The sequence below is a fragment of the Labeo rohita genome, chromosome 24, assembly GCF_022985175.1.
Source record: "Labeo rohita strain BAU-BD-2019 chromosome 24, IGBB_LRoh.1.0, whole genome shotgun sequence".
Lineage (NCBI taxonomy): Eukaryota > Metazoa > Chordata > Actinopteri > Cypriniformes > Cyprinidae > Labeo > Labeo rohita.
In genome coordinates this window covers 379,434-407,310 of record NC_066892.1, presented here as the reverse complement: position 1 = coordinate 407,310, position 27,877 = coordinate 379,434, and the positions used below count along the sequence as shown (strand labels likewise).

General features: G+C 36.9%; 1 protein-coding gene across 3 annotated transcripts; it reads right to left on the bottom strand.

Annotated features, from left to right (window-relative positions):
• Window positions 1-1,114: 1,114 nt before the first annotated feature.
• Window positions 1,115-27,877, bottom strand: arhgap28 (Rho GTPase activating protein 28). Of its 3 annotated transcripts, none has more exons than XM_051098219.1 (15): window positions 27,711-27,877; window positions 14,604-14,779; window positions 14,290-14,510; window positions 12,235-12,307; window positions 11,733-11,893; window positions 11,090-11,255; window positions 10,390-10,481; window positions 8,588-8,665; window positions 8,087-8,246; window positions 7,917-7,999; window positions 6,989-7,186; window positions 6,733-6,867; window positions 4,083-4,210; window positions 3,938-4,002; window positions 1,115-2,653 (listed from the first exon to the last, which is right to left on the bottom strand). In XM_051098219.1, exons 1-15 carry the CDS (start codon window positions 27,803-27,805, stop codon window positions 2,562-2,564), a joined length of 1,923 nt encoding a protein of 640 aa, XP_050954176.1. In that variant the 5' UTR covers window positions 27,806-27,877; the 3' UTR covers window positions 1,115-2,561. The 3 variants fall into 3 exon arrangements, with proteins under 3 accessions (XP_050954176.1, XP_050954177.1, XP_050954178.1); XM_051098220.1 differs by lacking the exon at window positions 27,711-27,877 and adding an exon at window positions 24,487-24,592; XM_051098221.1 differs by lacking the exon at window positions 27,711-27,877 and adding an exon at window positions 18,446-18,674.

Sequence of the window (27,877 nt, the reverse complement as noted above, 5' to 3'; positions counted from 1 at the left end):
TTTAAAGGCCGTTTCTCAAAAATGAGTTTTTTCTCCTACACTGAGACATAAATCAACACTTCAGCAGCACTTACACACAGCAAACTTTACATTTTTATTCCTGTCTATATCAGAGGGATTTGTTTATATATAATTTGCTTGATTATATACAATTTTATTCCCCCAAAAATTGGAAAAAAAAAAATATTTTCTGTCTGTTCTAAGTATTTTCTAAATTATGGAGTGACAAAAATTCAAATATCCAAAATTCCCTCTGTAAAAACATGTGACTCTACTAAGACAAAAAAAAATTAAACAATTTTGAAACTGACTTCATCCAGTGTTTAGATTTTTGTACTAGGATTTAATATTTATTAAATAATGCCTAATTTGCATATTTAAACCTTACATTTTAGAAAACATGTAATACAAAAAAATGTTTGCAATTATCTGTAATTAATCAACTGGGTAAAGTGAGAACTATGTGGGTTGTTTTTTTTTTTTTACCCTTTTCACCAGAAGTGTCTCGCCATAAGAAAAAATGTCAACACTGTGAAAATGTGTTTTGCCTTTTAACGAAGTTTATTATTTTTTAGAGCCTGTTGACAGGTTTGTGTTCTTGTTCTAATCATAAAATCATTTTTATCAGATTTTTAAAAAACAAGACTTCTTATCTTGCTAGTCAGTGTATCTTGTTTTAAGAATCTTAAGACTTGCGCTGGAAAAAATGCCAGAAATGCTGAGGAAGAGCAATGTGAAACTCATTTCTATACTTTAGTGTTTAAAAGCAGAGCTATTTTTGTAAAATGAATTAAAGTAATAGACATCGGTTGGAAGTTTGTTTGATCAAATGCTAAAATGTTGCTAATAAAACTCATTGTCCTCCCTAGACGTTTACTCGACATAGAGTTACATTTTCTGTACTTGGTCTTAAACGTGCCTGCAGAAACCCTGCTTGTTAATAAAATGCTGGTTGTTTCTTAGCGGAGCGTTTTGTTTGTTTTACTGCTGATGAAATTTCTCCCTCATCCACATTCCTGCATTATCAGAAAGATTCCGGGACATTCCAGCGCGCTTGAGATTCAGACAAGATGCAAAGTTCACATAAAACACACATACACGCACACACAGCAGGTGGTTTCATGTCTTTTAATTGGATTAGTTTCATAATGACCTGTCGTTTCACCAACGTTACAACATGACCAGTCAGAGTTTAGCAGTACATAGTCATGAAATGAAGTGTATCATATGTCTACATGTTCCTCGTAATACTCAGAGACTTCAGCCGACTCGTTTTGGCTTTGATGAAACGAGGCTACAATGTAATGTTCTGGTGGCTTTAAATAACTGTCAAATGTTTCAATGTAACGCTCAGTATGATAAAACACCGACATGTTCGTCATGAGCTCAAATGAGGAAAACAAACACAAATCCAACTGGCAACATCAAAAACATGTTATATAAAAATAAAAAAATCACAATTAACAGCTGAACGTTTCAATACATCATACAAAAAAAATATTTTTAGTGTAAAAAAAAAAATCTAATTCAGAGCATCAGAGAACGATGATGATGATGATATTGGCAGACACTGAGAACATTATATAAGGTAAATCTTCATCCAGTGAAAGTTCAAAGGTCGTTTGGCTTCTGAATGATCTTGTGTCTTCATTTGTTTCTGTAGTTCATGAAGTTTAATGTTTTTGGATTCTCCTTCGAGTCCTTCATTAATCCAGTTAGTGTTTGATGGCGTTGGCATTAATATTCATCTGGTTTAGTTAGAGGTAATATTGACCTGCGTTAATGAATCTCACAAGAACAGCTCGTATTTCACACCAAAACCCAATGCCAAAAATTTATTTACTTCGCTTTTAGAACTTTTTTGTGACATTATTTTAAAAAGAATTAAACACGTTCAAACACAAATTCACCATTTGGTTTAAAAATCTTTTTAAAAAAAGAAAAATTAAAAAATAAAACTTTTTATGTTCAATAATCTCAATTTTCATTAGATTCTCAATTCTGTAAAACATCCATTTTTACAGTAAACTTAATACATTAAAGCAGTATAATTAAAAAAAAAAAAGAATCCCCATTTCAGTAATTCATCACAATCATGAGATTTTGGGGCAAAATAAATATTTTTTCATAAAAATAATGTCACAAATGTTCATTTCCTCTTTCATTCTATTGATTTCAGGGTGAAACACGCAGCGCTCGTGTTCTTCACAGGTTCAGTGAGGGTTGGTAGTGTTTAAGTTCACGTGGCTTCATCACAAACATGCAGCGTATATAAACAATACAAAATCATTATCATACAGCAGGATAAATTAGTGCTATAAATATTATGTACATGCTCTTTTTTTACACTGGCTAGTGGTATAAGGCGATGAAACATGCGTCCTGACGAGGGCTTCTGATCGGAAGGTCGCACACAGTTTTGGCACCAAACAAACTCAATGACCAGCACTGAGCTGCCGCGGCGTAACTCCTTCGGCGGCGGATGTTTGACCTCTGACCTCCGACCGAGAGCCTCGGAGTAGCCGACGGTGTCCGGGTTCATCTGCAGTAAACATACGCGTTCAGGTCGACCGGGATTTTAGGACCCATTCGCAGTGAGGGTTAGCGTGGTAAACGTCTAGTAAATGTGCGTCTGGATCCAGGCAGCGCTCGCCTAGAGAAATAACAAAACTTCACATTAATACATACTGTTCCAAAGACAATCAATATTTAGCTGAAATCATTTTTTTTTTTTTTCCTCATAATTGAGGTACTTAAGTCAATTGTTACAAAACCTTTAAAATTATGACTTTAAAAGTCAAGGTTTGACTAAAATGTCCATTTTGAAATACGATAAAATTATGACAAAGTTGAAAAAACTAACTTTATTTTATTTACTTTTTTTTTTTTGTAATTTTGACTTAAATTTTTATAATTTTGACTTCATATGTCAATTTCTCCTTTTTATTAAATATTTTCACTTTGTCAATTTCAACATTTATATCATAATTTTAACTGTGACATTATTTTAATAAGAATCAAACACATTCAACACAAATTCACCATTCTATAAAAAGAAAAAAAATATTAAAAGTAAAACATTTTATATTTAATATTCTCACATATAATTTTCATTAGATTCTCAATTCTGTAAAACAGTCATTTTTACAGTAAAAATAAACTTAATACATTAAAGCAGTAAAATTAAAGGAACAATTAACAAAAAAAAATCAGCAATTCATCACGATCATGAGGTTTGGGGGCAAAATACAAACATTTGGTGTCAATAATTTTGACTTTGTAGGTGAATTTTAACATTTGCATAATTTCAACTTTTAAAGTCATAATTGCGACATTTAAAGTCATAAATTCAATTTTTCTGCATCTCTATGGTTTAATCTGATGCCTGCTCTTCTAAAACAACAAAATATTAACAAATAAATAATGATATACTTTAAACAACTAACAATAACTAAAAACAATATACATGACAAAACAGCAAATTTACTAAAACTTTAAAAATATACCATATATATATATATATATATATATATATTGGTATAGTATACCAATGACACTAAAATAATAATAAATAACTAAATAAATAAATAAGTGTTGTTAAACAATAATTGCATCCAAAATAAAAGTTTTCGTTTACATAATATAGGTGTGTACTGTGTATATTTGTTATGTATTTATAAATACACATAGTATCTATGTATATATTTAAGAAAAATATGTTGTTTATATATTAAATAATAAATTATATGAATATAAATATATACATGAAAATATTTTCATAATATATAATGTATGTGTGTGTATTTATATATACATAATATTCACAGTACACTCATGTATATTATGTGAACTTATTGAAAAAACATATTTTGGATGCGATTAATGGTATAATAATAATAATAATTATTATTATTATTATTATTAATGTTTAACTCACCGATGTTTCCTCCGACCTCGAACAGATACTGTCTCTGTCTTCGACTGGTGCCGCGTGACCCGCGCCTGCAATCGACATTCATCGGTTATCATCGGTTCAGTCACGTGACCGGTGTGTTTGTTCGTTCATTCGTTCGTTCACTCACCCGTTCTCGATGTCGAAGCGCGCCATTATGTCTCTGGCCTTCATCTCGGTGCTGAGCTGAATCGCCATGGAAACCCTGGCGTTGAGCGGCGCGTGAACTCTGATGACGCCGTCACGAAGGTCAGTGACCTGAGGAAAACACATTAGTTAGTTCCAGTCAGCACCGGGACTTTTCACCGTTTGTATCCCTCCGCTGACAGCGTGCGCTTGTACAGCGACGCTATTGTTACGCCAGGAGGTGGCGCCAAATATTTATGACTCAGAAACTAAACAAGGTGTTTAAATTATTTACGCTATTATTTTATTATTTTAACTGTTTAATTATGTTGCAATTATTTGAATTCCACCTCAACCGTCGAGCAACGCGTCGCGATGGAAACGCTGAATCAAATTACGCGCCGCTTCAAATTCAAACCTTGTAACCGTTGGAAGATGAAACGACCGAGACGTTTCCTCAGCGAACATCGCGAATGATTTTTACCGTGAATTTATGAGTTGACCCGGAGAATGACGCTCTACAGACGGAGGTAACGGCACACACACTCGCTGTCATTATTCTCTACTCAATAGCGCTGTTAATACTGTCATAACTCCCAAAAAACCCAAGCCGTCGTAGCTGCTTCTAAAGTGATTTTATGTAAAGTGAATTGAAGTGTATTCGTATAATTTTTTTTAATTCAACTGCTTTTGAACATTTACTCGCTGATGTAAGTGTTTGTCGACGTTTACACAGAACGTTTTTTACACGAGCGTTTTTTGTATTCCACAGCAATTTTGAGTTTTTATGTAAATATACGTTGGACTGACGTCTTTAAACGTTGCGCTCCAGTCGTTTGCCGCGCATTTGCTCTGCTTAACAGCCATATAAAAACGCTAAAATAAGTTAGCTTTTAATATAATACAGCTTTAAAAAAAAAAAACGCGAGATGGGAGTAGAATATGTAAAAAGATAACTTCTCAAGAGAGACTTATTTTACATTGAGTGAAATACAAAACGTGTTCTGTGTGAACGGCCACATAGAAATGTGCACAATAGTGATGGGTCCAGGGTTGCCAGGTTTTCATAACAAAACCCACCCAATTGCTACTCAAAACTAGCTACTGAAAAAAAAATTTTCAGTAAATTTGCATTTCAGGGGCTAAATATGATGTTATTGTGTTCAACCCGTGGCAACAATGTTTATAAAGTAATCCAATTCCGTAGGAAAACCACAGACTTGGCAACACTGGATGGGTCGTTCTTGAACGATTCGTTAATTTTGAATGAATCTTTAATGTGACTCGGGACGAACGAGTCGTCTCGGGGAGTGATTCGTTCCGTCGCGCATGCGCAACATCCTATTAGGTTCTGTCCTGGAATTGTCCTGCGTTAACGCCATATCGTAATTACCGTAATTTCGAGATGACAACATGTCACGTTCTACTCGGAGCTGTTCACGTCCTCAGACTCGGAATTACACTTTTCTATAGCAACACTATCAACACCTAAACAGAGCCTACGTTGGTCATGTAGTACAAGTCGCAGCTCTCAGAAGACTCCCAGTTCACAAATTGTATGTACGAGTTCTACGAGGACGTTGAACGCTTTTTACAAGTTGGAATCTCGTAATTACGGTAATTCTGATATGGCGTGAACGCACCTTTAGTTCACCTGTTTCGAGTCTTCGGGTTTTTGGAGTCGTTTGTTCATCTTATGGGGCTGTCACTTGATGAACGAATGACTCAAATCCGAAAACTTTGTCAGATAAGAGGTGAGGTGAGCGAATCATAGACTAAAGACCCAGGTAAACAATGAATGAATCTTTTCTGTTTCTTATAGCATTATAGTTTTATCTTGTTTGTAGTGTGATCAACGTTTGTGTAAGCAGTAGATGTGTTAGGGAAGTAACACGTAACATTTTAATTAATAATTTGCTAAAATGAACGAAATGACTCGAAAAATGATTCATTCATTTTGCTGAACGAGACTCAAAGGTCCGAGTCGGTAAAATGATCCGAACTAGTGCACGATGACCATTCATGGCATTCAGCAAACATTTTCATCAGCGGAACCCATTTGAGATCAAATATTTATCAAATATGTTTTGTTTATATTTCAATAAACATTAATGGTCACATGACATGCACATAAGCAAATATCCTTTTATGTTGATTAATGTCATTTTAAAACCATTTATTGTTTTAAATAGACATTTGTGACCCTGGACGACAGAACCAGTCTTAAGTAGCTCGGGTCTATTTGTAGCAATAGCCAACAATACATTGTATTTCTTTTATGCCAAAATCATTAGGATAATCCATTAACATATTTTGTAAATTCCCCACCATAAATATATTAAAACTTAATTTTTGATTAGTAATATACATAGCTAAGAACTTCATTTGGACAACTTAAAGGCGATTTTTCCAATGTTTTGATTTTTTTGCACCCTCACACACCAGGTTTTCAGATAGTTGTATCTCGGTCAAATATTGTCCTATCCTAACAAACACATACAATGGAAAACTCCATTATTCAGCTTTCATGTGATGTATAAATCTCAATTTTAAAAAAATTACCCTTATGACTGATTTTGTGGTCCAGGGTCACATTTTTAGTTCCCTCATCACTACACACTCATCTGAACTGTGTCAATCCCATGAGCACTCACTTCACTGCGCTCACGGTCCTTCTCCATGTTCCATCTCTTCAGTAGTCTGCGTTTGTTCTTCTCCGAAGTTGGCGTTTTCTTGCCCATGGTGGCTTCATTCATTTTCCTGATGTGCGAGATCAGAAAACACGGGACCTGCGGACATCAAGAGTGGACATCAGTCTAAATGATGCAAAACAATCTGACCATCACCTGTTTACCAATATCAGCTAAGAGACCTCATTAATATTCATGAGATTCTGATGTTGATGCTCACCGTCCACAGCAGGTCCTGATGGGTAATGAGGAGACGCACGAGTTGGGCGGCAGAGACGGCGCCCTGCATTTCCTCCTGTTTGACGTTCTTCCCACGAAACGTGAAGAGGTTCGGGGCGACGATCATGGAGACGTTCCACAGGCTCATGCGGTTCTTCTCCTCGTACGCCACCACCTTTCTCAGGAACTCCAGAAGAGCCTAAGAACAAACGGCATACAGTGAACAAACAGCAAACATCACCCGCCAATGACCCACGGGCCTTTTTTATGTTACTAGGGAGGAAATACTGACAAACTCCAAACAGGAAGTGCCACGTGACTTCACTGGAAATGGTCACATTTACACGCATTCATTTGACTCGCATTGTATTTAAAGTTGATTAGTTCCCTGGGAGTCGAACCCGTGACCTTGGTGTTGCCGGCGTCACGCAAGGTAAATGCGTCTCTAGTGCATCTGCACTGCATTTTCAGCTGATTTCAGCACACAGATTAAACTGAATCAGCACTGAATCTCCACTTGAGAATATGGGCACCAAACGCATGACGTCAAACTGGCCTGATTCTCTCTATTCTGGCACCTGTGAGACTGACGTGAGACTGTGTGTGTCATCGCAGATTAACGCCACCCGTCCGACCGGTTCATCAACTTCACCTGAGAGCAAATTCATTTGAATGCTTCGCCCACGCACACATTTACTCAGCTATCTAAACAGGGACATTCCATGCATAGGCAATTATAAACAATATCAGCTAACCCTAACAAACAGAGAATCACCAGCATTTTTAGATTTGAAAAACTTTATCTTATTATATTAAACTTGGCATGTCATTTTGAAATGAGGACATCCCCAGATGGAGGTTTTTCAGATTTAGCTCATCTTTGAGGACCAATTTGGCATTTGTGAGCGTGATGAGATGTACAGACAGACCTTTAGTGTGTCTCTGTTGGCTTCAGGAAGCAGCATGATGAGAAGATGAAGAGCCTGAATCTGATGTTTGGGTGATGAGATACCTGACAGACAGACAGACAGACAGAGAGATGAGAGACGTGACACTGAACGATCAGCGATGAGACGCAGATGTGGACGTTCAGACTCACTCTGAGCGGCCGTGAATGCCGGCAGGTGCTGTTGGGTCAGCAGAGGATACGGCAGCTCACGGATGAACATCTTCAACAAACCCGCCGCGTCGTTCTGACGCACTTGATCCCAGTCAAAACGATCCTCGTAGAACTTCAACTCCAGCTCCTGACGCAGATGCTGAAGAGGACAAACACAGAAACACGTCTATCAATAAACACTCATGGATAGAACAACAAACACGAGAGCTGCTTTTTTAGCGCCAGCATGTCTTGACTTTCTAACTTCATTTCTCCCATCCCGAGCTGCTGTTCTAAACTCATGGATGAGTAATGCTGACAGTGGAATTAAAGCTGGAATCAGTGGGAGAAATCCAAGTCAGATGTTTTACGGATGCGTCACTGAGCCACATGAGTCAAAACACACCAACAACACAAATCCTGGACCAGGCCGTGTTCCTCATGCTGCACAGACTGAAGCTGATCTCTGCTGTATATCTGGAGTGATGATGGGTTAATTACCTTCACTCTGGACGCTGATCCAGGAACCCTGAGAATTCCTTCTGTCTGTAAACCCGTCTGCTCCAGTTTAAACAACAACTGAAAGAAGAAAAGCAAACATCAACAACAACACACAAGATACACAAACATACATTCTGGGTTTTATTTACTTCTGGTACATTTACTATGGTAATATTAGTTTTCTGGAAATTCACTACGCTATCACCATGTTTTACGAAATGTTTTCTACGGTAAAATCATGTTTTCCAGACATTTACTATAGTAACATCATGTTTTCTGCATATTCATAATGACAAAATCATGTTGTCTGGAATTTACTATGGTAAAACCATGTTTTCTGGAAACTTAATACTCCAACACCATGTTTTCCAGACATTTGCCATAGTAACACCATGTTTTGTGGACATTTACTATGGTAACACTATGTTTTCCAGAAATGTACTCTCGCAAAACCATGTTTTCTGGAAACTTAGTACTCCAATACCATGTATTCCAGACATTTGCCACAGTAACACCATGTTTTCTGGATATTCATAATGACAACATCATGTTGTCTGGATTTTACTATGGTAATGCCATTTTCTGTGGACACTTACCATGGTAACACTATGGTGTTTGGACATTTACTATGGTAAAACCATGTTTTCTAGAAATTTACTCTCGCAAAAACCATGTTTTCTGGAAACTTAATACTCCAACACCATGTTTTCCAGACATTTGCCATAGTAACACCATGTTTTCTGGACATTTACTATGGTAACACCATGTTTTCCAGAAATGTACTCTCGCAAAACCATGTTTTCTGGAAACTTAGTACTCCAATACCATGTATTCCAGACATTTGCCACAGTAACACCATGTTTTCTGGATATTCATAATGACAACATCATGTTGTCTGGATTTTACTATGGTAATGCCATGTTCTGTGGACACTTACCATGGTAACACCATGTTTTCTAGAAATTTACTCTTGCAAAACCATGTTTTCTGGAAACTTAGTACTCCAACACCATGTTTCCAGACATTTGTCACAGTAATACCATGTTTTCCAGACATTTACTATGGTTAAACCATGTTTTTGACATGTACCATGGTAATACCAGATTATTGTTCTGAAGTAGGTTCGAGTAGAACGTAAACAGCAGCAGAACGCTGTCTGTGTGCTGTTGTTTTCTGACAGGGATGATTGAAATTCCAGCTCATTCAGACACACAGAGTCTTTATCAGTGATTGATAAGAGCGTCAGACTGAGTTCAGGACTCATCAGCTGTCACACATGCAGCTGTGTGTGGGGGATTTCTACCAGCCGGGGGTCTCCGTATCTTCCCGTCAGCTCTCGAGTTACCCAACACAAATACTGACAGTGTTGCAATGCTAGAAGAATTTCAGGGTGAGCGGATTCACTGCTGAAGGTTTATTATACCATCTATTTTAATCCTCCGCCTCTGTGTTTCTAAGTGTTTCCTAAGTAAATCCCTCCAGCGAAACAATAAACGGCCTCCATCGTTCCACTTAAAAACAGAGGCATCGAGGTCAACGCAGGCACGTAAAACAAACCAGAGCACTTCTGGTCACCGCCTTTGTTTTTTTGGAAATCCTCCGTAACGGAGACGAGCGTGGGCCGTCGGGTCAGGATAATGTGAGATAGCACGCCTCGGCTCCGTCCAAGGATGCGGGAGGGACGAGTATCTGAGACCTGAGAAGTGCTGACTGGGAAATTTCCAGAAAAGCCAGCGCTCGTAATCTTGATCACAACATTCCAGCTTCGTTTCTAATAACCAAAGAAGGGAAGATGAACGTACCTTCTTGAAAACCAGAGGAACTCTGGAACCGGGGTATTTCTTCTGGTCGTTTTCCAGCAGTGTAGTGAGAGGAACGCCAAATATGCCATTGTCTGTGAGAATAAAACGGCAACATTTACAGCCAGTTTTACATGGCTTTGGACTGTCAGTGTGACACTTACAATGGTGACACCATATTTTGTGCACATTTACTATGGTAACACCATGTTTTATGGACTTTTACAATGGTAACATCATGTCTTGTGCATAGTTACTATGGTAACATCATGTTTTGTGGATAGTTACTATGGTAACACCATGTTTTATGAACATTTATAATGGTAACATCATGTTTTGTGCACAATTACTATGGTAACACCACATTTTTTGGACATTTACAATAATAATGACATGTTTTGTGGATAGTTACTATGGTAACACCATGTTTTATGAACATTTACAATGGTAACACCATGTTTTTTGCACAATTACTTGAGTTACACCAATGTTTTTTGGACATTTACTATAGTGACATGTTTATGGACATTTACAAATGGTAACAGTAACACAATATTTTATTTATTTATATATATATATATATATATATTTTGGTAATACCATGGTTTTTGTGGACATTTACTACAATGATGTTTTATGGACATTTACAATTTTTAAAGCCAGTTTTACACAGTTTCTAAGTCTCGATTTGACCGACACACACCTCGTGTTTTACTGCGCACCACGCGGTTCCTCTTCATCTCAATACCCAGGATGTCGTAGAAGGTGGTCAGCTCGATCAGGGAGATGTAGCCGATCTTTTTGATGTCCTCAGACGACAGATCATTCACTCGTGTCACGCCCTGTCTAGGCTTCACTATCTGAAAACTCTGAGGAACAGACCACAAACCGCATTAGACAGCAGCATCTGATCTGAGCCCACTATCCAGGGAAGATGCTTTCAGTAAATGGTGCTTTTTTGTTTCAAACAACAGAACAAACACTGCCAGTAAAAGGTGCATTATGTTGACCCCACGAGATGGCTGGAAAAACATTTTTTCCTGTGTTGACAAGATAGCCAGGGTTTCGTTTGTTTCATTTGGACCAGATATACACTGCTGTTCGCAAGCTTTTCTTCTTTTCACAGAAATTAATATTTGTGTTCAGCAAGAATTCATTACATTGTTTATAAGTGACAGTAAAGACATTTAAAACGTTGCAACAGATTTCAATTTCTTGAGTGGCAAATCAGCATATTAGAATGATTGGATGGAGTCTTTAAATTTGATGGGAAGTAGCTTATGCTATCAGTAAAAAAATACACATTTAAAACTCAAATGAAAGACATTATGACAGATCAAACGCACCGGTAAATCCCTGTCGTCTTTACGGATCCTCCTGCAGTCTTGGCATTCACGGCCTTTCCGATGAGCTCGAGCTGCTTCCGAATACGGCACGTCAAACGACAAAACGATGGTTTCTGAAACGCTGCTGGAGCCGTTAGTGTCCGCTGGACACAACGGAGAAACTGGACATACATAAAAACCATATTAAACATTAACTAAGACAGGACTAAGACCTTAACCACCAATGATAATGATATTTCCACAAGCTCTTAACTAAAACAAAACCATAAACACAGGCATTTTCTATAACACTCCTATTTGAGCAATAAACAATAATCTTGTTCTTCTCTTTTCTGCGTTTCTTCTTTTTGTGTATAATAATCTGACTTATATTTGCTGTCATGTAACCATAAACATTGTGTCACTTATGATAAACTGCTTATGAGGTTCCTCTTTTGTGCATCTGCTAATGGATACATGTTAATGTAAATGTATCATCTAAAAGGGTCAAATGTTGTCCAACCTTTAGGTGGATTCCACTGCGGCAGTTTGGGAGCGATCTGTCCGTTTGGAGAAATGGGAGGCGTCAGTTCAGACTGTAAAAGAGAAAAATCACATCATCACACATGGATTCATGAGGTAAACACGTTCCTCCTCCATCTGTGTGGGTTTATAGACCACAAACACAACATTTCTGAGGAATTCAACACTGAAATGAACCGCTGCACCACTGCAAGTGGCAATGCAATTACAAATAACAAATAACTTACAGTGCAAGCCTAATATGTTTTTTTAATTGGAATCATATTTAATAAAAAAAAGTCATTATTTACATAAATACTGTGAAAATTGTTTCATAAATTGTTCTTTATATACTTTCTAACAGTTTTTTATTAATTGATGGCACGCTTACATTACATTTGGAAGGCAAAATGTGATTGAAATTTAAACTGCGTTGTTATTAAGGTTAGCGCAAATAATTGCAGTTAGATCAATATTTACAATCAGACAGTTAATCAATAATAGACAGATCAAGGTCATCACGTTCCACATGGTATAAATCATTTCAGCATGTGTTAATACGTGTCTATATAGGCAATGTCCTGCTGAACACTGGACATTTGTTGGACTATTTTGGTCCAATGAATCTGTCCTTCATATCCAATCAGAGTATCAGATATTTCAGCTGTCGGAGCAGCTGAGCGTGACTCACGGCTGATTCAGCCTCCAAACGCCCGGTTACTGACCACGCTCCTCTAGACCCAACACACTACACACAGCATTTAAAACACCACCATATACTCTTTGTTCAGTCTATCTTCCTGCCACTGGTCAGTAAATCAATTAGTCTGAACTAAAACTCACATCATTGTTCAGATTTATGCATGTGGTTTACATTGTATTCAAGATATGTTAACAGTTCATGCATTCACTGGTAATCAAACCCGTGAACTTGTCATTTGAGCTACCAAAAAAAACAAACAAATCACACACTATTAGAAAATCAGCTTTAAAATTGGCTAGAAATTTAATTTGACTTGATCTGTCTTCTAAATGCACGCAATTTATTCATGCACCTTTCATTTTTTTAATGTTTTGAGTTTGTAAAAATCCAAATGTCATAACTGGATCTTCCAGTGTTTTTGATTAAACATTATGAGCTCAAAAAAGAGAAAGAAACATGCACAAATTAACTGCATGCATTTAGAAAATGGAGTGAATTTTCATTTCATGTCATGTTGCCAAGTCTATGGTTTTCCCGTAGAATTGGGCTGCTTTAACACTGTTGCCGCGAGTTGTTTTTGATGTCCGCGGGTTGAATCGACCCCAGTAACATCATATTTAGCCCCTGAAATGCGAATGTACTAGGGGGACCCCAACAAAAACGTGTATTTTATCCTCCAGGACCCAATTGGGCTAGATTTGGGTTGGTTTTGAGTAGCAGTGTTAAAAAACTGGCAACCGTTTCATGTCAACTTTAAAGCTGATGTTTGAATAGTTTGTGGTGTGTCATTCTCTCTGGTGGTATGTCAACCATTTAGTCCTCTTAAACGTTTGCAAACTAGCATTCTTTTGCATACACTTTTGAGAACCACGCCCACCTCTCAACATCCAATCAACAACTGATGCACTAAGCCAAGCTCTACCATACCTATCTCTTTTTCAAATACTTGTTATACTTGAATAAAAGATCTGTCGCTACTTCTACTTCATTCCAACTTTCTCAATGACACATTATAATTTTTCAATCACATATTCATATCATCTGGACATTTACGAGGATTGAATCCAAACTCAGATGTGTGTCAACTCAGCAGGAATGAAATAAAGTTTTTATGGTTTCATCTGCTGTCATGAGGCTAATTTTAAACACATCTGGTGTTTCCTCATGTGTCGCTGCTCATTCCGGTCTCTGTCTCGGTCAGTGGGACGGTTATTTTGAGACGCATTCACACGCCGAACAAACGGCCGCAGCAGCAGCTGCACGACAGCCAATCGACACGCTTGTGAAACAAGACCACGCCTGCCGCACGATCGTCTGATGTGAAACAGACGTGAACCACCGTTTTGCGCTCACCGATGCGCCGGGCATGGAGAAGACGTCTCGCACGTGTCTCATGGGCTGTTTGTTCCTCTTGCGCAGCGTCTGCGTGTAGTTGTCCAGCCGTTTCTTCACCATGGCGGCCTGCGAGCGCGTGAGCGTGGAGAGAAGAGCCTCCGCGGGGCCGTCGCTCTGCGTTCCCGTCACCAGCGTGGAGAGCCCCGCCTCCTGCAGCCACGCCTCCTCAATCTCCGCCTCTGAAACAATCAGACACAAACCAATTACACTCTTAGGCCTGTCCACAGTATGGGTTTGAGAGTGGGAGGGAGTGAATGATGATCTGTACTCACCATCCATGCTTCCCCGCTCCATCAGCTCCTCCTGTCCTCCCTGACGCTCCTCCTCAATGTTCTTCACCTCACTCCAGTAGTCCTCCATGGAGTCCCGGGACACGCAGCGCTCCGGAGCGGAGGGAGACACGGCCGTGGGCAAACTCATGCTGCCTATCCGCTGATACTGCGCTTTCCTGCAGAAACACAGAGAAAACACAGAGTGTTGATCACATACGTGAATCAGGTACATCTGAGATCCATCATGCGCATCTGCACACGGGACTGACACACAAACCCAACAAACACACACAATACTGGAGAACAGACTGAAGAAAGCCAAAATGTCATTCAACAGTAAAAATTAGACTAAATCTTTCAGATTTATAATGAAACATCAAGAAAAGAAAATCAAAAAGAGGAAAAAGATGAAATAGAAAAAAGGAAAAGGTGAAAAACAAGAAAAGAAAGAAGACGACAAGAGAGGAAGGGGGAAAAAAGACTTTTTTGAGGCCTGAAAAACCTTTGAAAATAGCAATATTTATAAAAAAGTGCTTGAATTATTGAAAGACAGTGTATCTATGAAATAAATGTTCAATTTTGTCAATAAGCACATCATACCCTTTTCATTTATTTTAGTTAATGTCAGAAAACAATCGAGCTAAGTAAGTAGTAGTACTGACTGCGTCGTGTAAACATGGATGAAGATGCGAAAAGAGGAACAGATGAACCGAATCAATTGAGTCATTTATGCTTGAACCGCTCCGATCGATTCAAACTCGTAACTTCGATCATTCTTTTCAAGCGATTCACTAGTAAAAGCTTGGAACGATTTTAAAAAGCAAATAGTGATGGGAGAAACTGAGCTTTTTGAATCAGTTAAACCATTGCATCGCAAAATGATTCACTGTTTCGAAACGCTCCAGTTGGACCGTGAATCATTTACTGCAGATCGAGACTTCAGATTGCGTGTCGCGAATCATTTGATTTAGATCGCAATGGGTTTGTGAATCATTTCGCGAATTGAATGATTCAAATCGAATGATTCATGAATCAAATGAAGTTCTGATCTAAATCAAATGATTTGTGATACGCAAAGACGCTTTTGCTTTAGAACGGAGCTTCGGTTCAAGAATCATTTAATTCAGATCGGGACTTTGGTGCGGGTTCACAAATCATTTATTTCAGATCAGGATTTAGATAATAACACAAATACATATCCCTTAAGACAATTACCCATGGTTTTATTATAGTAAAAGTGTAGTATACTTTATACTTTGTAATACTTCAGATACTTCAGTAGTAATACTTTGCATGTGCCTCACTTAATTTTTGCCTTTTTTTATTAGTCTATTTTTATCTATTTCTCTTTTTTTAGACATTGTTTGATAAGTGAGATGTCTGATTGAAGTCCTTGAAAATCAAAAAAGTATAGTGCTTGGAAAGTCCTTGAAAGTCCTGGAATTCAATTTTACAGTATCTGAAGGAACCCTGGAGAAAAGAAAAGAGAAAAAGGGAAAAGAAGAATAAGATAAGAAAATAAAAGGGAATTGAAAGGGGAAAAAAGGCAAAAAGATGAAGGAAAAATAAGGGAGTAAAGGAAGAAAAGAAGAGAGGACAACAAGGGGGAAGAAAATGGAATAAAGAAAAAAGGAAAAAGAAGATAAAGAAAAGCTATAATAATAATACAAAAATCTAACAGAAAATATCAATGGCAGTGTCTCACAAAGAGATGAATGTTTCTAGATTCTGTCGTCATCGTAGAAACGTCCCGTTTCACATGTGGATTTGTCACCCATGACTAATTTATTTCTAAAAGTGTTTGATAATGGGACTGTTACTGAGATCGAACACATTTTATTCAGCCGGTCATGTGACGTCAATACACCATTCTCATGTGAATGAAACCACAAAAAATGAGTCATGAACTGATATGAGGGAGCAGGATTTGATTGAGTACATTTCTTCATCTACAACTTTAACTACAAATACAACAAAGCTGAACCATGAGAGAATCAGTAGCCATCAGCTCAACATCTTCCATGAAGAAACCGTTCAATCAGAACACCAGTTAAGGAGAAAAACATCTGCAGGAAAAACAGACAGGATGCTCATATGAGCTTTATCTCTTAGGCTTCTATCAAATATTGATAAGCTACAGGAGCTGATGAGGATGATGATGGTGAAGATGATGGGCCTGTTTTGGTCTCCCAGCGCCAGGAAGTGGACCTGCGTCATTTAGAGGAAGTTATCGATCAGCGCCGCGCATGATGGAGCCTGAATTGTGTTACATGAAGAACCTAATTGCCTCCGAACGGTCCTGCCTCAGTTTACACACATCAAGCCTTCAATGGAAAACGCAATTTCCCTGCCTTTTTCAACTGGAAAAATGACAGAGTTCAGATGAAGAGCGTGGGGGATCGCAATCATGTCAGTGAAAACAACTTCCTTCATTCCATCAATGCGAAAGAATGTCAGGATCGCAGCAGAACAGGTTCACAAATAAACACTAACGTGTGTTTGTGTCTCACTGGAGTTTCACTTTTCAGCTCACAGAGTCTGATTTGAGTCAACATGAACACAAATCTCCAGAACACTTCAATACATAAACATTTATGATCTGATTATTGCTGATATTAATAAAACCGTTCCTGACATAAAGAAATATTCCAGGTGAAATGCAGCTCTTTTCAAATGCTTGACAAAAACACAATTTCAAGACAATAAATATATTATTTTTTATTTTTATGTATTAGATTTATATAAATAAAGAAATAAATATAAATTAAAATAATAATATAATAATAATAATTAAATAATATAAATTAAATATAAATGTGTGTGTGTGTGTGTGTATATATATATATACATAACACTTCTTTTTTACTACAAATAAATATAAATAATATATAAAATAAATAAATAAATATAAATAAATAGCATTTTTTAATACAAATATCTTTAGTTCTTCAGGAAATAAATTTACAATGTTTTTTGTTTATTTTTTGTTTTTAAGACACAAAGTCAATGAACAACTTCTACCATAAAGACTTTAAAACATGATTCAGAATTGCTCGTTTTGCTTTTGTGTGTTTGAAAAGATGAAATTTGACTGAAGTTGCAATTCATTTACACAAAAAAATAAGAAATCTCAGGTATGAACACTAAGAAAACAACATGTCAAATCCACCAACAGTGGCAGTCAATCAATGTAGAGTTAGACAGAACTTAACCTGAGTTTAACCTGGGATATTCCTTCAAACAGAGAGCGGTTAACCGCATGGCCTGATGGGTAACCTGCTCATTCTGTCATTCTGCACCAGAAAAATCACATGAACGAATCATAACATGACAACAATATCTGGAGGACATGCAAAACACACCAACACAATGTTGTCAGTGTGTGTTTTTCTGATACTAAGCTTTGCATCCACACTGAAACATCACCAGATTTATACACAAGAAAACAATGCAAATGATTAGGAAACCTCTCACCAAAGACTGAGTCGTGATCATTTCAAACGTTCAAATTGTTAAGCTGCTATTCTAATCAAAAATGAGACTAAAGCAGGACAGAAGCATCTTCAGACTCACTGTGTGTTCAGACGAACACTGGATACAAAACAGATTTGGAAACCCAAACTATGAACCTCCAAAAGACACGAGGCGTCTGAATGAAACCAGAACCGAACACAAACAAATCCAGCTGACGGCGTCAATCAGGTCCTGTACGCACTCCGTAAATCCACAGAATCACAAAGACAAACAAAAAAAACGCAGGATCTCCAACTGAATCTCAGAGCTTGAGGAGCGTGTGGGTGTTCTCCATCAGGTCCTGTTGGGACTGGATACAGCACACGTACCTCTCAGCGCTCCGCCGAACTCCAGAATGGACAAAAAGACATCAGGAGAACAAGACGAGACGACCCTCACAGACGGAGAGAGACAGATAGAGCAGTGAGGATTTCCTCTGGCCGTGTGTGTGTGTCTCCGCCCACCGATCGCTCGTCCTGACCTCCCTCTCTCTCTCCTCTTCATGTCATTAATGTCCATTGTCTTCTCGGTTTACAGCTCTTCTTAGAGCTCATCTCTGCCCATTCAGACTTTGAGACTCAGGAACGTGTGTAATTTAGGGAAAGCGCTTCCAGATGTGGCTAATGACCACAACAACATTCCCAACACCGCTGTTTTAGTTTTAACAAACATCTCACTCAATTCAGCACATAACAAATGACCCAAAACGCAGTGCAAAACTCAACTGAGACTGCTGCGCTGTACAATCGCTTTAATCATCTCACAAACAACTGCTTTTGATTGTATCAGGCACAGAATCATTTGTTAAAGTTACTTTTTTGCCTTTCCATTGGCTGATTTTTCACTTGTTTTAAAGTTGACATGAATCACAGCAGACTATTTAGGGTTATTAAAGTTGACTAAAACACCCCAAAAATATATTTTTATGTACTAAAATACCTAAAAGTAAACATTTAAAATGCGGAAAAAAAACTAAAGACATTTAAAAAAAAAAAAACACACAAGAAAAAAAAAATTAACTAGAATTAAAATAAAGCTAAAAAATAAAATAAAACATTCAAAATATTAATAAAAGAAATCAAGTCCTGCCCTACATGTTCCCCAATTTGATGTACTAAAATAACAAACTAAAATGCAAAAAAACCTGAAAAACATTTTTAAAAAAAAGTAAGATTACAAAGTTTAACTAAAATTAAAATAAAGCTAAAAATGAAAACAAATTCAAAATATTAATAAAAGAAATCAAGTCCTGTCTTATGTGTTCCCCTATTTTATGTACTAAAATAAGACAAAACACACAAAGTTACAGAAAGTTTAACTAAAATTATAACGCTAGAATGTTTTTTAAAGTAAATTAATAAAAAAAAAAATCAAGTCCTGCTCTATATTAAAAAACTAAAAACAAAAAAAGTGCACAAGATTACAAAAAATAACTCAAATAAACTAAATAACTAAAAATGAAAACAAATTCAAAATAGAAATCAAGTCCTGCCCTATATGTTCCCCAAATTGATGTACTAAAATAACTAAAACTAAAGATTAAAAGAGCAGAAAAACTAGAGAAAAAAAAAAAAGTTTAACTACAATTAAAATAAATCAAGACTTTAAAAAAAAAAAAAAAAAAAAGTAAATTAATAAAAGAAATCAAGTCCTGCCTTAAATGTTCCCCCAATGACGACCGTTTTACTCGGAAATACATTAATGAGCTAAAATGGGTTGTGAGTGTGATGACATATTAACTAGTTTCATTGTTAAATCAAGTACAAATCATCATATTTAGACTATAAAGGCATTGATGAAGAACAGGATATTTCGTAAATAACATCATAAACTCATTCACCGTGGAAGCAGATCATCTTCATAATGAAACCGTCCGATCAGTTAAACTCTCATAAGCACACAGTCTTTAATTCTGGACTCTTTGTAAGGGTCTGGACGTCCCGTGGCCCCCCGTGATGAATGTAGGTCAGCGTTGAGGGAAACTAAACTCAAAACATGTGCTGCTGGTCACGGTTTCTGTGCGGCCGATGGAACCCGAGAAGCTGCTTGAAAGACGCAGAAATCATGAGCTCATTCCTCCAGGAACGTAAACAGCTGGACCAAAGACTCGAACGCAACTGAACTTTGTTTTGTATTTCAAAAAGGTACATTTTATAGAACTTGCATGAAATATGACTTTCCTAACTCTTGAAGGTGCTACGGAGGGCACGCATTTAATCAAATCAAGCCGTCTCCATCTCCGATGCTGATGAAAACAGCCGTCCAATTCATCAGAATGACTGTGCCAAGCGTCTCCTGGTGAAATATTGGCTCACAGGTTTGTTTTTCGCTCTCCGGGCGGCATAAACGAACATGAATCCATCAGGAACGCAAGCGGCTTTCCTCCCAAGGTCTTAAAGAGAAACATCTGGAGTCTAAAAATACCTTTCGAGCATTTTAGAGTCGATTCCAAGAGAACCAAACTAGGACTGGAAGATAAAATTATAAATATTCTAAAACGTTTCCAGAACATTTGACCAGTTCAATATTGATTTTTTTTTTAACTTTTAGTACATTTCCTTACTAAATATTAGTGATGCTTGACTTTGCAATCAGTTTGCATACTCAAACTCACACGCACGAGCGTTTCGGTGCCGACTAGAAAGGGAATGTTGATTAAATCGCAGCGCACAGCTGGAATCTGACCCCAAAGTCGCCCTAAACGCCCCACACACACTTCACCGCCGTCAGCAGATCGCAGCACTCCGGCGGGTAAAAGCCGGAGCATTAGCTGCAGGACGCGCTGGAAAACAGATCAATAGAGCGGCTCTAGACTTTAAAGATTCATATCAGCGCTGGAGATGTTTGCATCAGTGGCCAGATTGATGAGCTAATGGAGCAGTAATGACTAAGAGCATCCAGCGAAGAGGGTTAGTGTGTGCCGTGATGGTCACCACTGATGACTAACGGCATGTTTGACTCGCAGAACAAACCACAAACGCTCGTTCTTTATGACATTTTCAAGAGCTTCACTTACAGAAGAGTGTTTTAAACCCAATGCTTATGTTCCAGCCACATTCAGATCAATAGCATCATAATTTAATCAAAATCAGCTGAATGCCACTATTATTAGCTCAGCTAAGAACCTGTGCTGTGGCTTTTTATTTACGTAATATAACAAGTTACTTTAAAGAATGCCATGGTGCTGGTCCAAAAAGTGAAGTTACTGTATGCATGGTATTAGTAATATGTGCTGTCATATTTCACACACACAGCCTTTCGAAAGTTTGGGAGTGCTGAGATTTTTTTCATATTTCTTCTGAAAGAGTCTCTTCTGCTCACCAAGGCTATTTTATCAAAAATGCTGTAAAAATGTGAAATATTGTAGTTTAAAATAGATGTTTTCTACAACGGCGTTTTAGTGCCACGTTAAAATAGAATAAAGTTGAAATATTATGAGAACAACTCAAAATATTTCAAGAATAAAGTCGAAATACTACGATAATAAAATTGAAATATTTTAAGAATAAAGTCTAAATATTTCGAAAATAAAGTCAAAATACTACGAGAATAAAGTTGAAATATCACAAGAATAAAGTCGAAATATCACGAGAATCGTCAAAATATAACGAGAATAAAGTCTAAATATTTTGAGAATAAAATCGAAATATCACGAGAATAAAGTTGAAATATTATGAGAATAAAGTCGAAATATTACGAGAATAAAATCGAAATATCATAAGGATAAAGTTGAAATATTACGAGAAAAAATTCAAAATATTACGAGAATAATGTCAAAATATTTTAAGAATAAAGTCGAAATATTTTAAGAATAAAGTCGAAATATTTTAAGAATAAAATCGAAATATGAGAAAGTCGAAATATTACGAGAATTAAGTCGAAATATTACAAGAATAAAGTTGAAATATTACAAGAATAGTCAAAATATCACGAGAATAAAGTTGAAATATTTTGAGAATAAAATTGAAATATCACAAGAATAAAGTCGAAATAATACGAGAATAATCTTTTTTTTTTTTTAACGAGGCACTAAAACGCCATCATACTTTTCTATGTGAATATCTGTTAAACTGTAATTTATTTCTGTGACTCCAGTCTTCAGTGTCACATGATCCTTCAGAAATCATTCTAATATGATGATTTGCTGCTCAACAAACATTTATGATTATTAGCAACATTGAAAACAGTTGTACTGCACAATATTTTTGTAGAAACCATCATACATTTATTTTTTAATTCACAGATGAATAGAAAGTTCAAAAGAAATACTTTGTAACATTATAAATGTATTTATTGTCACTTTTGATTTGCAATCAAATGAACGCATCCTAATTCCTAATGAGCCCAAACTTTTGGATGGCAGTCTATGACTGTGTGTGTGTGTGTGTTTACTACAGCAGAGTGTGCTTTTACAGAAAGGAAGTCCACTGCCACTGAAACTTCCTGTTTGGCTCAAGCAGTTGGAAAGCCTGTTGAATGTCAAGCATGTGCTATATAATGCTTTATATTACCCTGAACACACCCACACAGATCAATAACACAACATTAACTTCCTATTAGCCTCAGTGACGACGCTCTCAGATAGAACGGAAGAACAACACGCTTATGCTGAGAGGACGTGATGAGCTGTCAAACGCTCAACCAAACACTTCAAATCAGGTGAAACCAGCATCTGCCGTCATCAATCAAGGTCACACGGCGCTTACGGCCACAACAAACGCGGCATCGCAGAGAGAAACTACAATAATAATGCGTCACACACTCACACAGCAGGATCAGATTACATGAATGTGAACGCATGCTGTACATCTAAAAACATTCCTGAAGATTTATATAGTTCACAACCCTTATTTAGATTCAGTCACACATATAATGAAGCTCATTCAGCTGAGAGGAAACAGATCCAGAGACAAAACTCATGATTTAGATTCAGTCATGAAACCAAAACTCCCAACCAAACACCTCCAGTCTGACGGTTTTCTCACGCGGATGCCAACGGTACGATTTACCAGTCAAATGCGGCTCTTCGCATTCATGCAAAGCAGCGTGTGACTGTGGTAAAGTCACACAAACATCATGTGTGTGTGAATAACACACACACACACACACACACACACACACAGAGCAGCATTTCAATAATTCATTTACACAAAAACACCATCTCTAATGCATAAACACTTCCTCTGAGCTGCAAAAACTGGTTTGTTCATTGTTTTGGTCCATCTTAACTCAAATGTCACTGACTCTGATGGAGTATTTGAGGTTTACCATGCAATTTACATCATTTTTCAAGGCACTGCAAAGAATACCATGGTAGTACTGTGCTACATGTCCAAAAAAAAATTATGAAATTACTTGTTGTATATAAAAAACAATGCAATGTGACTTATAAATAATGCACTACACTGTATATATAATATATATATATATATATATATATTAAATTTAACTAAGTTACATTAACTTGACAAATTGAAAGTTATTTGAACTCCCAAGTTGAGTTGAAATAACTTTATGAAAGTAAGGTGAATATGAAGTATGAGTTTTTAATACTGCTTAACTCCAAGTTATCTATTAAGTTGTATTTACTTCAAATATTCAGTATTTTCATTTTCATTTGACACATTTAAAGTTTTTTGAACATTTAGTTGAAATATGTTTAAGTTTTCAATACCAAAGTTAAAGCTCATTTAACTTATTTTTTGAGTTTATCAAACTAGGAACAATAATAAACTTTTATCATAGAATTTATAAAAACACCTTTAGTTCAACAAGTCATTTGTTGTCAATTAAACATGTTTTAAGGCAGTGGAGTATTGAATCAACAAATCATTTTTAAAGTCTCATTATGAGAAAACCGAGACATTTGGGTCTGACAAAAAAAAAAAAAAAAAAAACCCTAGATAAAAAAAAAACCAAGACCAACAACTTCTCAAAATGCTATTTTTTCCTTTAACTCTTCCTCATTTCTTTTGCTCGTGCTTTGTGTTGCTCTGGTTTTAGTTTAAAATTCACACTTCTAATTGTTCCTAATGTACGAGCATGTGCTCGTGTTTTGTGTCTGGATAAAGTAATACATGCAAATACCACAAATTAAAAACCAACAAATGAAACCAGTTCAGAGTTTAATCTGAGCTTTGAGTTGAAATATTAACCATGTTTTGTTCAAACACAAACAAACTTTATGATGATGAGAGTATCGCGGGAAAGCGTGTCATCGCATTAGTATTTACGCCGGCTCTTATCTGCAGGCGCTTATCAATCAAACCCTCATTAACCTCCTGTTTACCGACTCTCTGTTCCTCATCTGATCCATAATTAGTTTACAGCACTAAAAACTGGTTTACCATGGTAAAGCCGCTCTGATTACCTGTGCATGCTGGCGTGTGTGTTCTCATGGGTGTCCTGATGCGAATGAAGAGTTTCTGACAGGAATTCTGCTGTTCTTCCTGTCAGGTGGAATGCGGTCCGGCAGCATTGATGTCGCTCGCTCGTACTGATCTCAGATCAGCCTCGGCCACTTTATGGCTTTTTATAGCCAACTCAACAGAGTCTAGAGTTCACGCGTTTGTTCAGAGATTCCACTGAATATATTTAGAATATCTGAAACATTCCAAAAACATTCCATCTTGATCTTCAGTGGAAGAGGAAAAATGACACTCGTTTACTTACAACTGATCAGTCGCAAAGAAAGAGAGATTTATCAGGAGTTTTATTCCATGTTGCTGAAATCTGAAAAATTTATGATTATCTGGCTTTGAATGTTTTCGCAGCGGTTACTGCATTAAGATAAACTAACAATGTGTTTTACATTTGTATTTCTTTCATATTTGTTAACATCAGTTAATATCTGTTGCCAAGAAATGGGTCAGTAAGATTGTTTCTGTCTCTTTACCTCACCAAGGCTCCATTTATTATTTAAAAAAATATGGTAAAAATGTGAAATATTATTATAATTTCAAACACCTGATTTCTATGTGAATATCTGTTAAAATGTAATTTATTCCCGTGATTTTTCAGCATCATTTACTACAGTCTTTAGCATCACATGATCCTTCAGCAATCATTCTAATATACTGATTTGCTGAGAGGTTTAGCAACAGTTTTATCTCTTTCTCCAAAATCTGAAAACTAAATGATTATCTGGTTTTAAAAAAAGATCTGGATGTCCGTATTATTTACGGGTAACACTTCACAATCATTTCACATTAGTGCATTTACTAAAAGTAACACTTGTAAGGTGTAACCTTACTGTAAAGTGTTACTCACTTACATTTAACCAAAGCAACTTAAAGAGGAACAAAAACAATTAGTCACACCACCAGCAATATTCATAATATACAAGAGAGTTATTTCTGTACTATAAGCACCAAAAGCCACAGCACTTCATGTTGTAGATTATAGTTGGTTCTAGAATAATGAACCCTCATTGGATCATCATCATCATCATCACAGCAGTGATGCTCAGCATCTGTTTTCATGTCAAATTACAGTCAAATGTCGAAGTGTCTGGACTAGAACTGAACAAAAAGAGATTTACATACAATCCAGTTTACAATCGCTGAACAAACTGTACTTCCTCTGATGATTCAGCTGATTGTTCTGTGTGCAATCTGATGTCATGAGATGAGTTTAACTGTCATGAAATATTGTGAAAATGCCAAGTATGTTAATGGTTCTAAATACAGCCTTTATGCCACATATCTTTTCTGGTTTTCTCTTTTGGTTTTGTGGCATGTTCAGTTTCAGGATGACAAACCAGTCACTTGTCAGATGTGTGTGTGGAAACAAACGTCCAGCATCACCGACGGCAGCGCACGTCTCATTCAGAGACTCACACGAGTACAGGATTCCCTTTGTACAGGACAAAACGCTGACAGACACGAGCTTTCAGCAACAACCACTCAAACACACACACACAACGGTGCTTTCAGCCTGTGTGAATTATGTCACTTAGTAGGATACAACACGACACCACTGACCTCTAGACAACAGCTGTGTGTGTGTGACTTTTACAGAACTCTTCAAATCTCTCCCTAGATCATGCATTTTACCTGAAAACATTTACATGACTCGAGTTTTGTGTGTGTGTGTGGTGCGCTATAATGCTGGAGTCGAACATCACGACTGATTACAGCAGAAGATGGAGACGCAGCAGAAAGCAGACACACACACTGATATTAAAGCTCCTCATGCTGTCATTAAGTGTAATTCCTGCTTCATCAGACTGTGTGTTTATGTTTTGCTGCAGCACATAAATCACTGAACATCACGGCTGATCCGCGGGACGAGTAAAGCGCTCTCTGGCTCCCATCTAATGTAAATATTTTAAGACAGAAGAGCAAAGCGCGTCCCGTCACTGCCTGACTCTGATACGTCCCGTTCATGACATCATCTGATGAGACACTGGACAAACTCAAGTGATGCATGCTGGGAACATCAGAAAACTAGCAAAAACTGAGCAGTTTTTGACACTTTTTTTGGAGCAAACTCTGATAAAAGAATCTTAAGAATCACAGGTATATTTGTAGCAATAGACAGAAATACATAAATTGTGTGTCAAAATGATTGACTTTTCTTTTACGCCAAAAATTATGAGGATGTTAAGTAAAAATCATATTTTGTAAATTTCCTACCGTAAATATATCAAAACTTCATTTTTGATTAGTAATATGCATTGCTAAGAATGTGATTTGGACAACTTTAAAGGGGATTTTCACAATATTTGGATTTTTTGGCACTATCAGTTTCCAGATTTCCAAATAGTTGTATCTCAGCCAAATATTGTCCTTCCCTAACAAACCATACATCAATGGAAAACTTATTTAATCTCAGTTTACACTTATGACTGGTTTTGTGGTCCAGGGTCACATTTGTGTTTTTCTCTGAATTTGCGGTTTAAGTTTTTCTCAGACTTTTTTCCTCAGAACTGTAAGATATAAATTCAGAATTGTGAAAAAAACTGAAGTGTGAGATGTAAAAGTTGCTATTTTTTATTCCTGGCAGATACAGACTTTTATAGATTTCTCCATGGGAGTTGTTCAGATAAATGACAGAATTAATCATTAATTAAAGGGTTGTGCATTCATTAAATGAGCAAACACTTTATCAGTGACATACGTGATGAATGTGGACAGGGTGGAATATGATCATGTGCTTCCAATGTTCTGTATTTACTCAGCAAATATTTGAAGATTTTAAAAACATGTTCAGGATCAGACACCAGAACAGAAGCTTTACAGCCAAACATATGCGCTTCATAAGCAGTAATTCATTTAATATCACACTAAATGATCACTCAACAGAACAAAATTGTGTTCTTGTTCAGATGCAAATGAGCAGAAACTAGATAAAGATCAAAAACTGAGACAGCCGTGCAAAATAAAGATGCAATTCACTGCTGATTATATAAGAACATAAAGACCTGAAGCACAAATAATACATCAGAAAATATGAAACGCAACGGAATAAGAGCAAAACTTTACAAACACCTAAAATATAAAAACACAATGCAATGATGCACACAAGATGAAATAAAACAGAGGATATCGAAAAAGTTTAAAGAGAGTTTATGAGTGTGTGTGTGTGTCTGACCTGTTGTCTCCTGCATGTTTCTGCTCATCTACGTGAATTTTGAATGAATGAAACGCAGTCAGAATCACTCCGCCACAGTCCTTCACATCCATCATCCATCAGATCACGAACACACTCTCGGAGATCACGGCACGCGTGTGTGTTTCTGCTGTAATTCACGCGAGTGT

Excerpts from the sequence above, each read along its gene's own strand:
- arhgap28 (XM_051098219.1), bottom strand. The coding sequence starts at position 27,805 with ATGATGGATGTGAAGGACTGTGGCGGAGTGATTCTGACTGCGTTTCAT. Across the intron at positions 11,256-11,732 it reads AAGACGACAGGGATTTACCG|AGTTTTCAGATAGTGAAGCC; the intron begins GTGCGTTTGATC and ends TCTGTTCCTCAG. Across the intron at positions 8,000-8,086 it reads GGCATTCACGGCCGCTCAGA|GTATCTCATCACCCAAACAT; the intron begins GTGAGTCTGAAC and ends TCTGTCTGTCAG.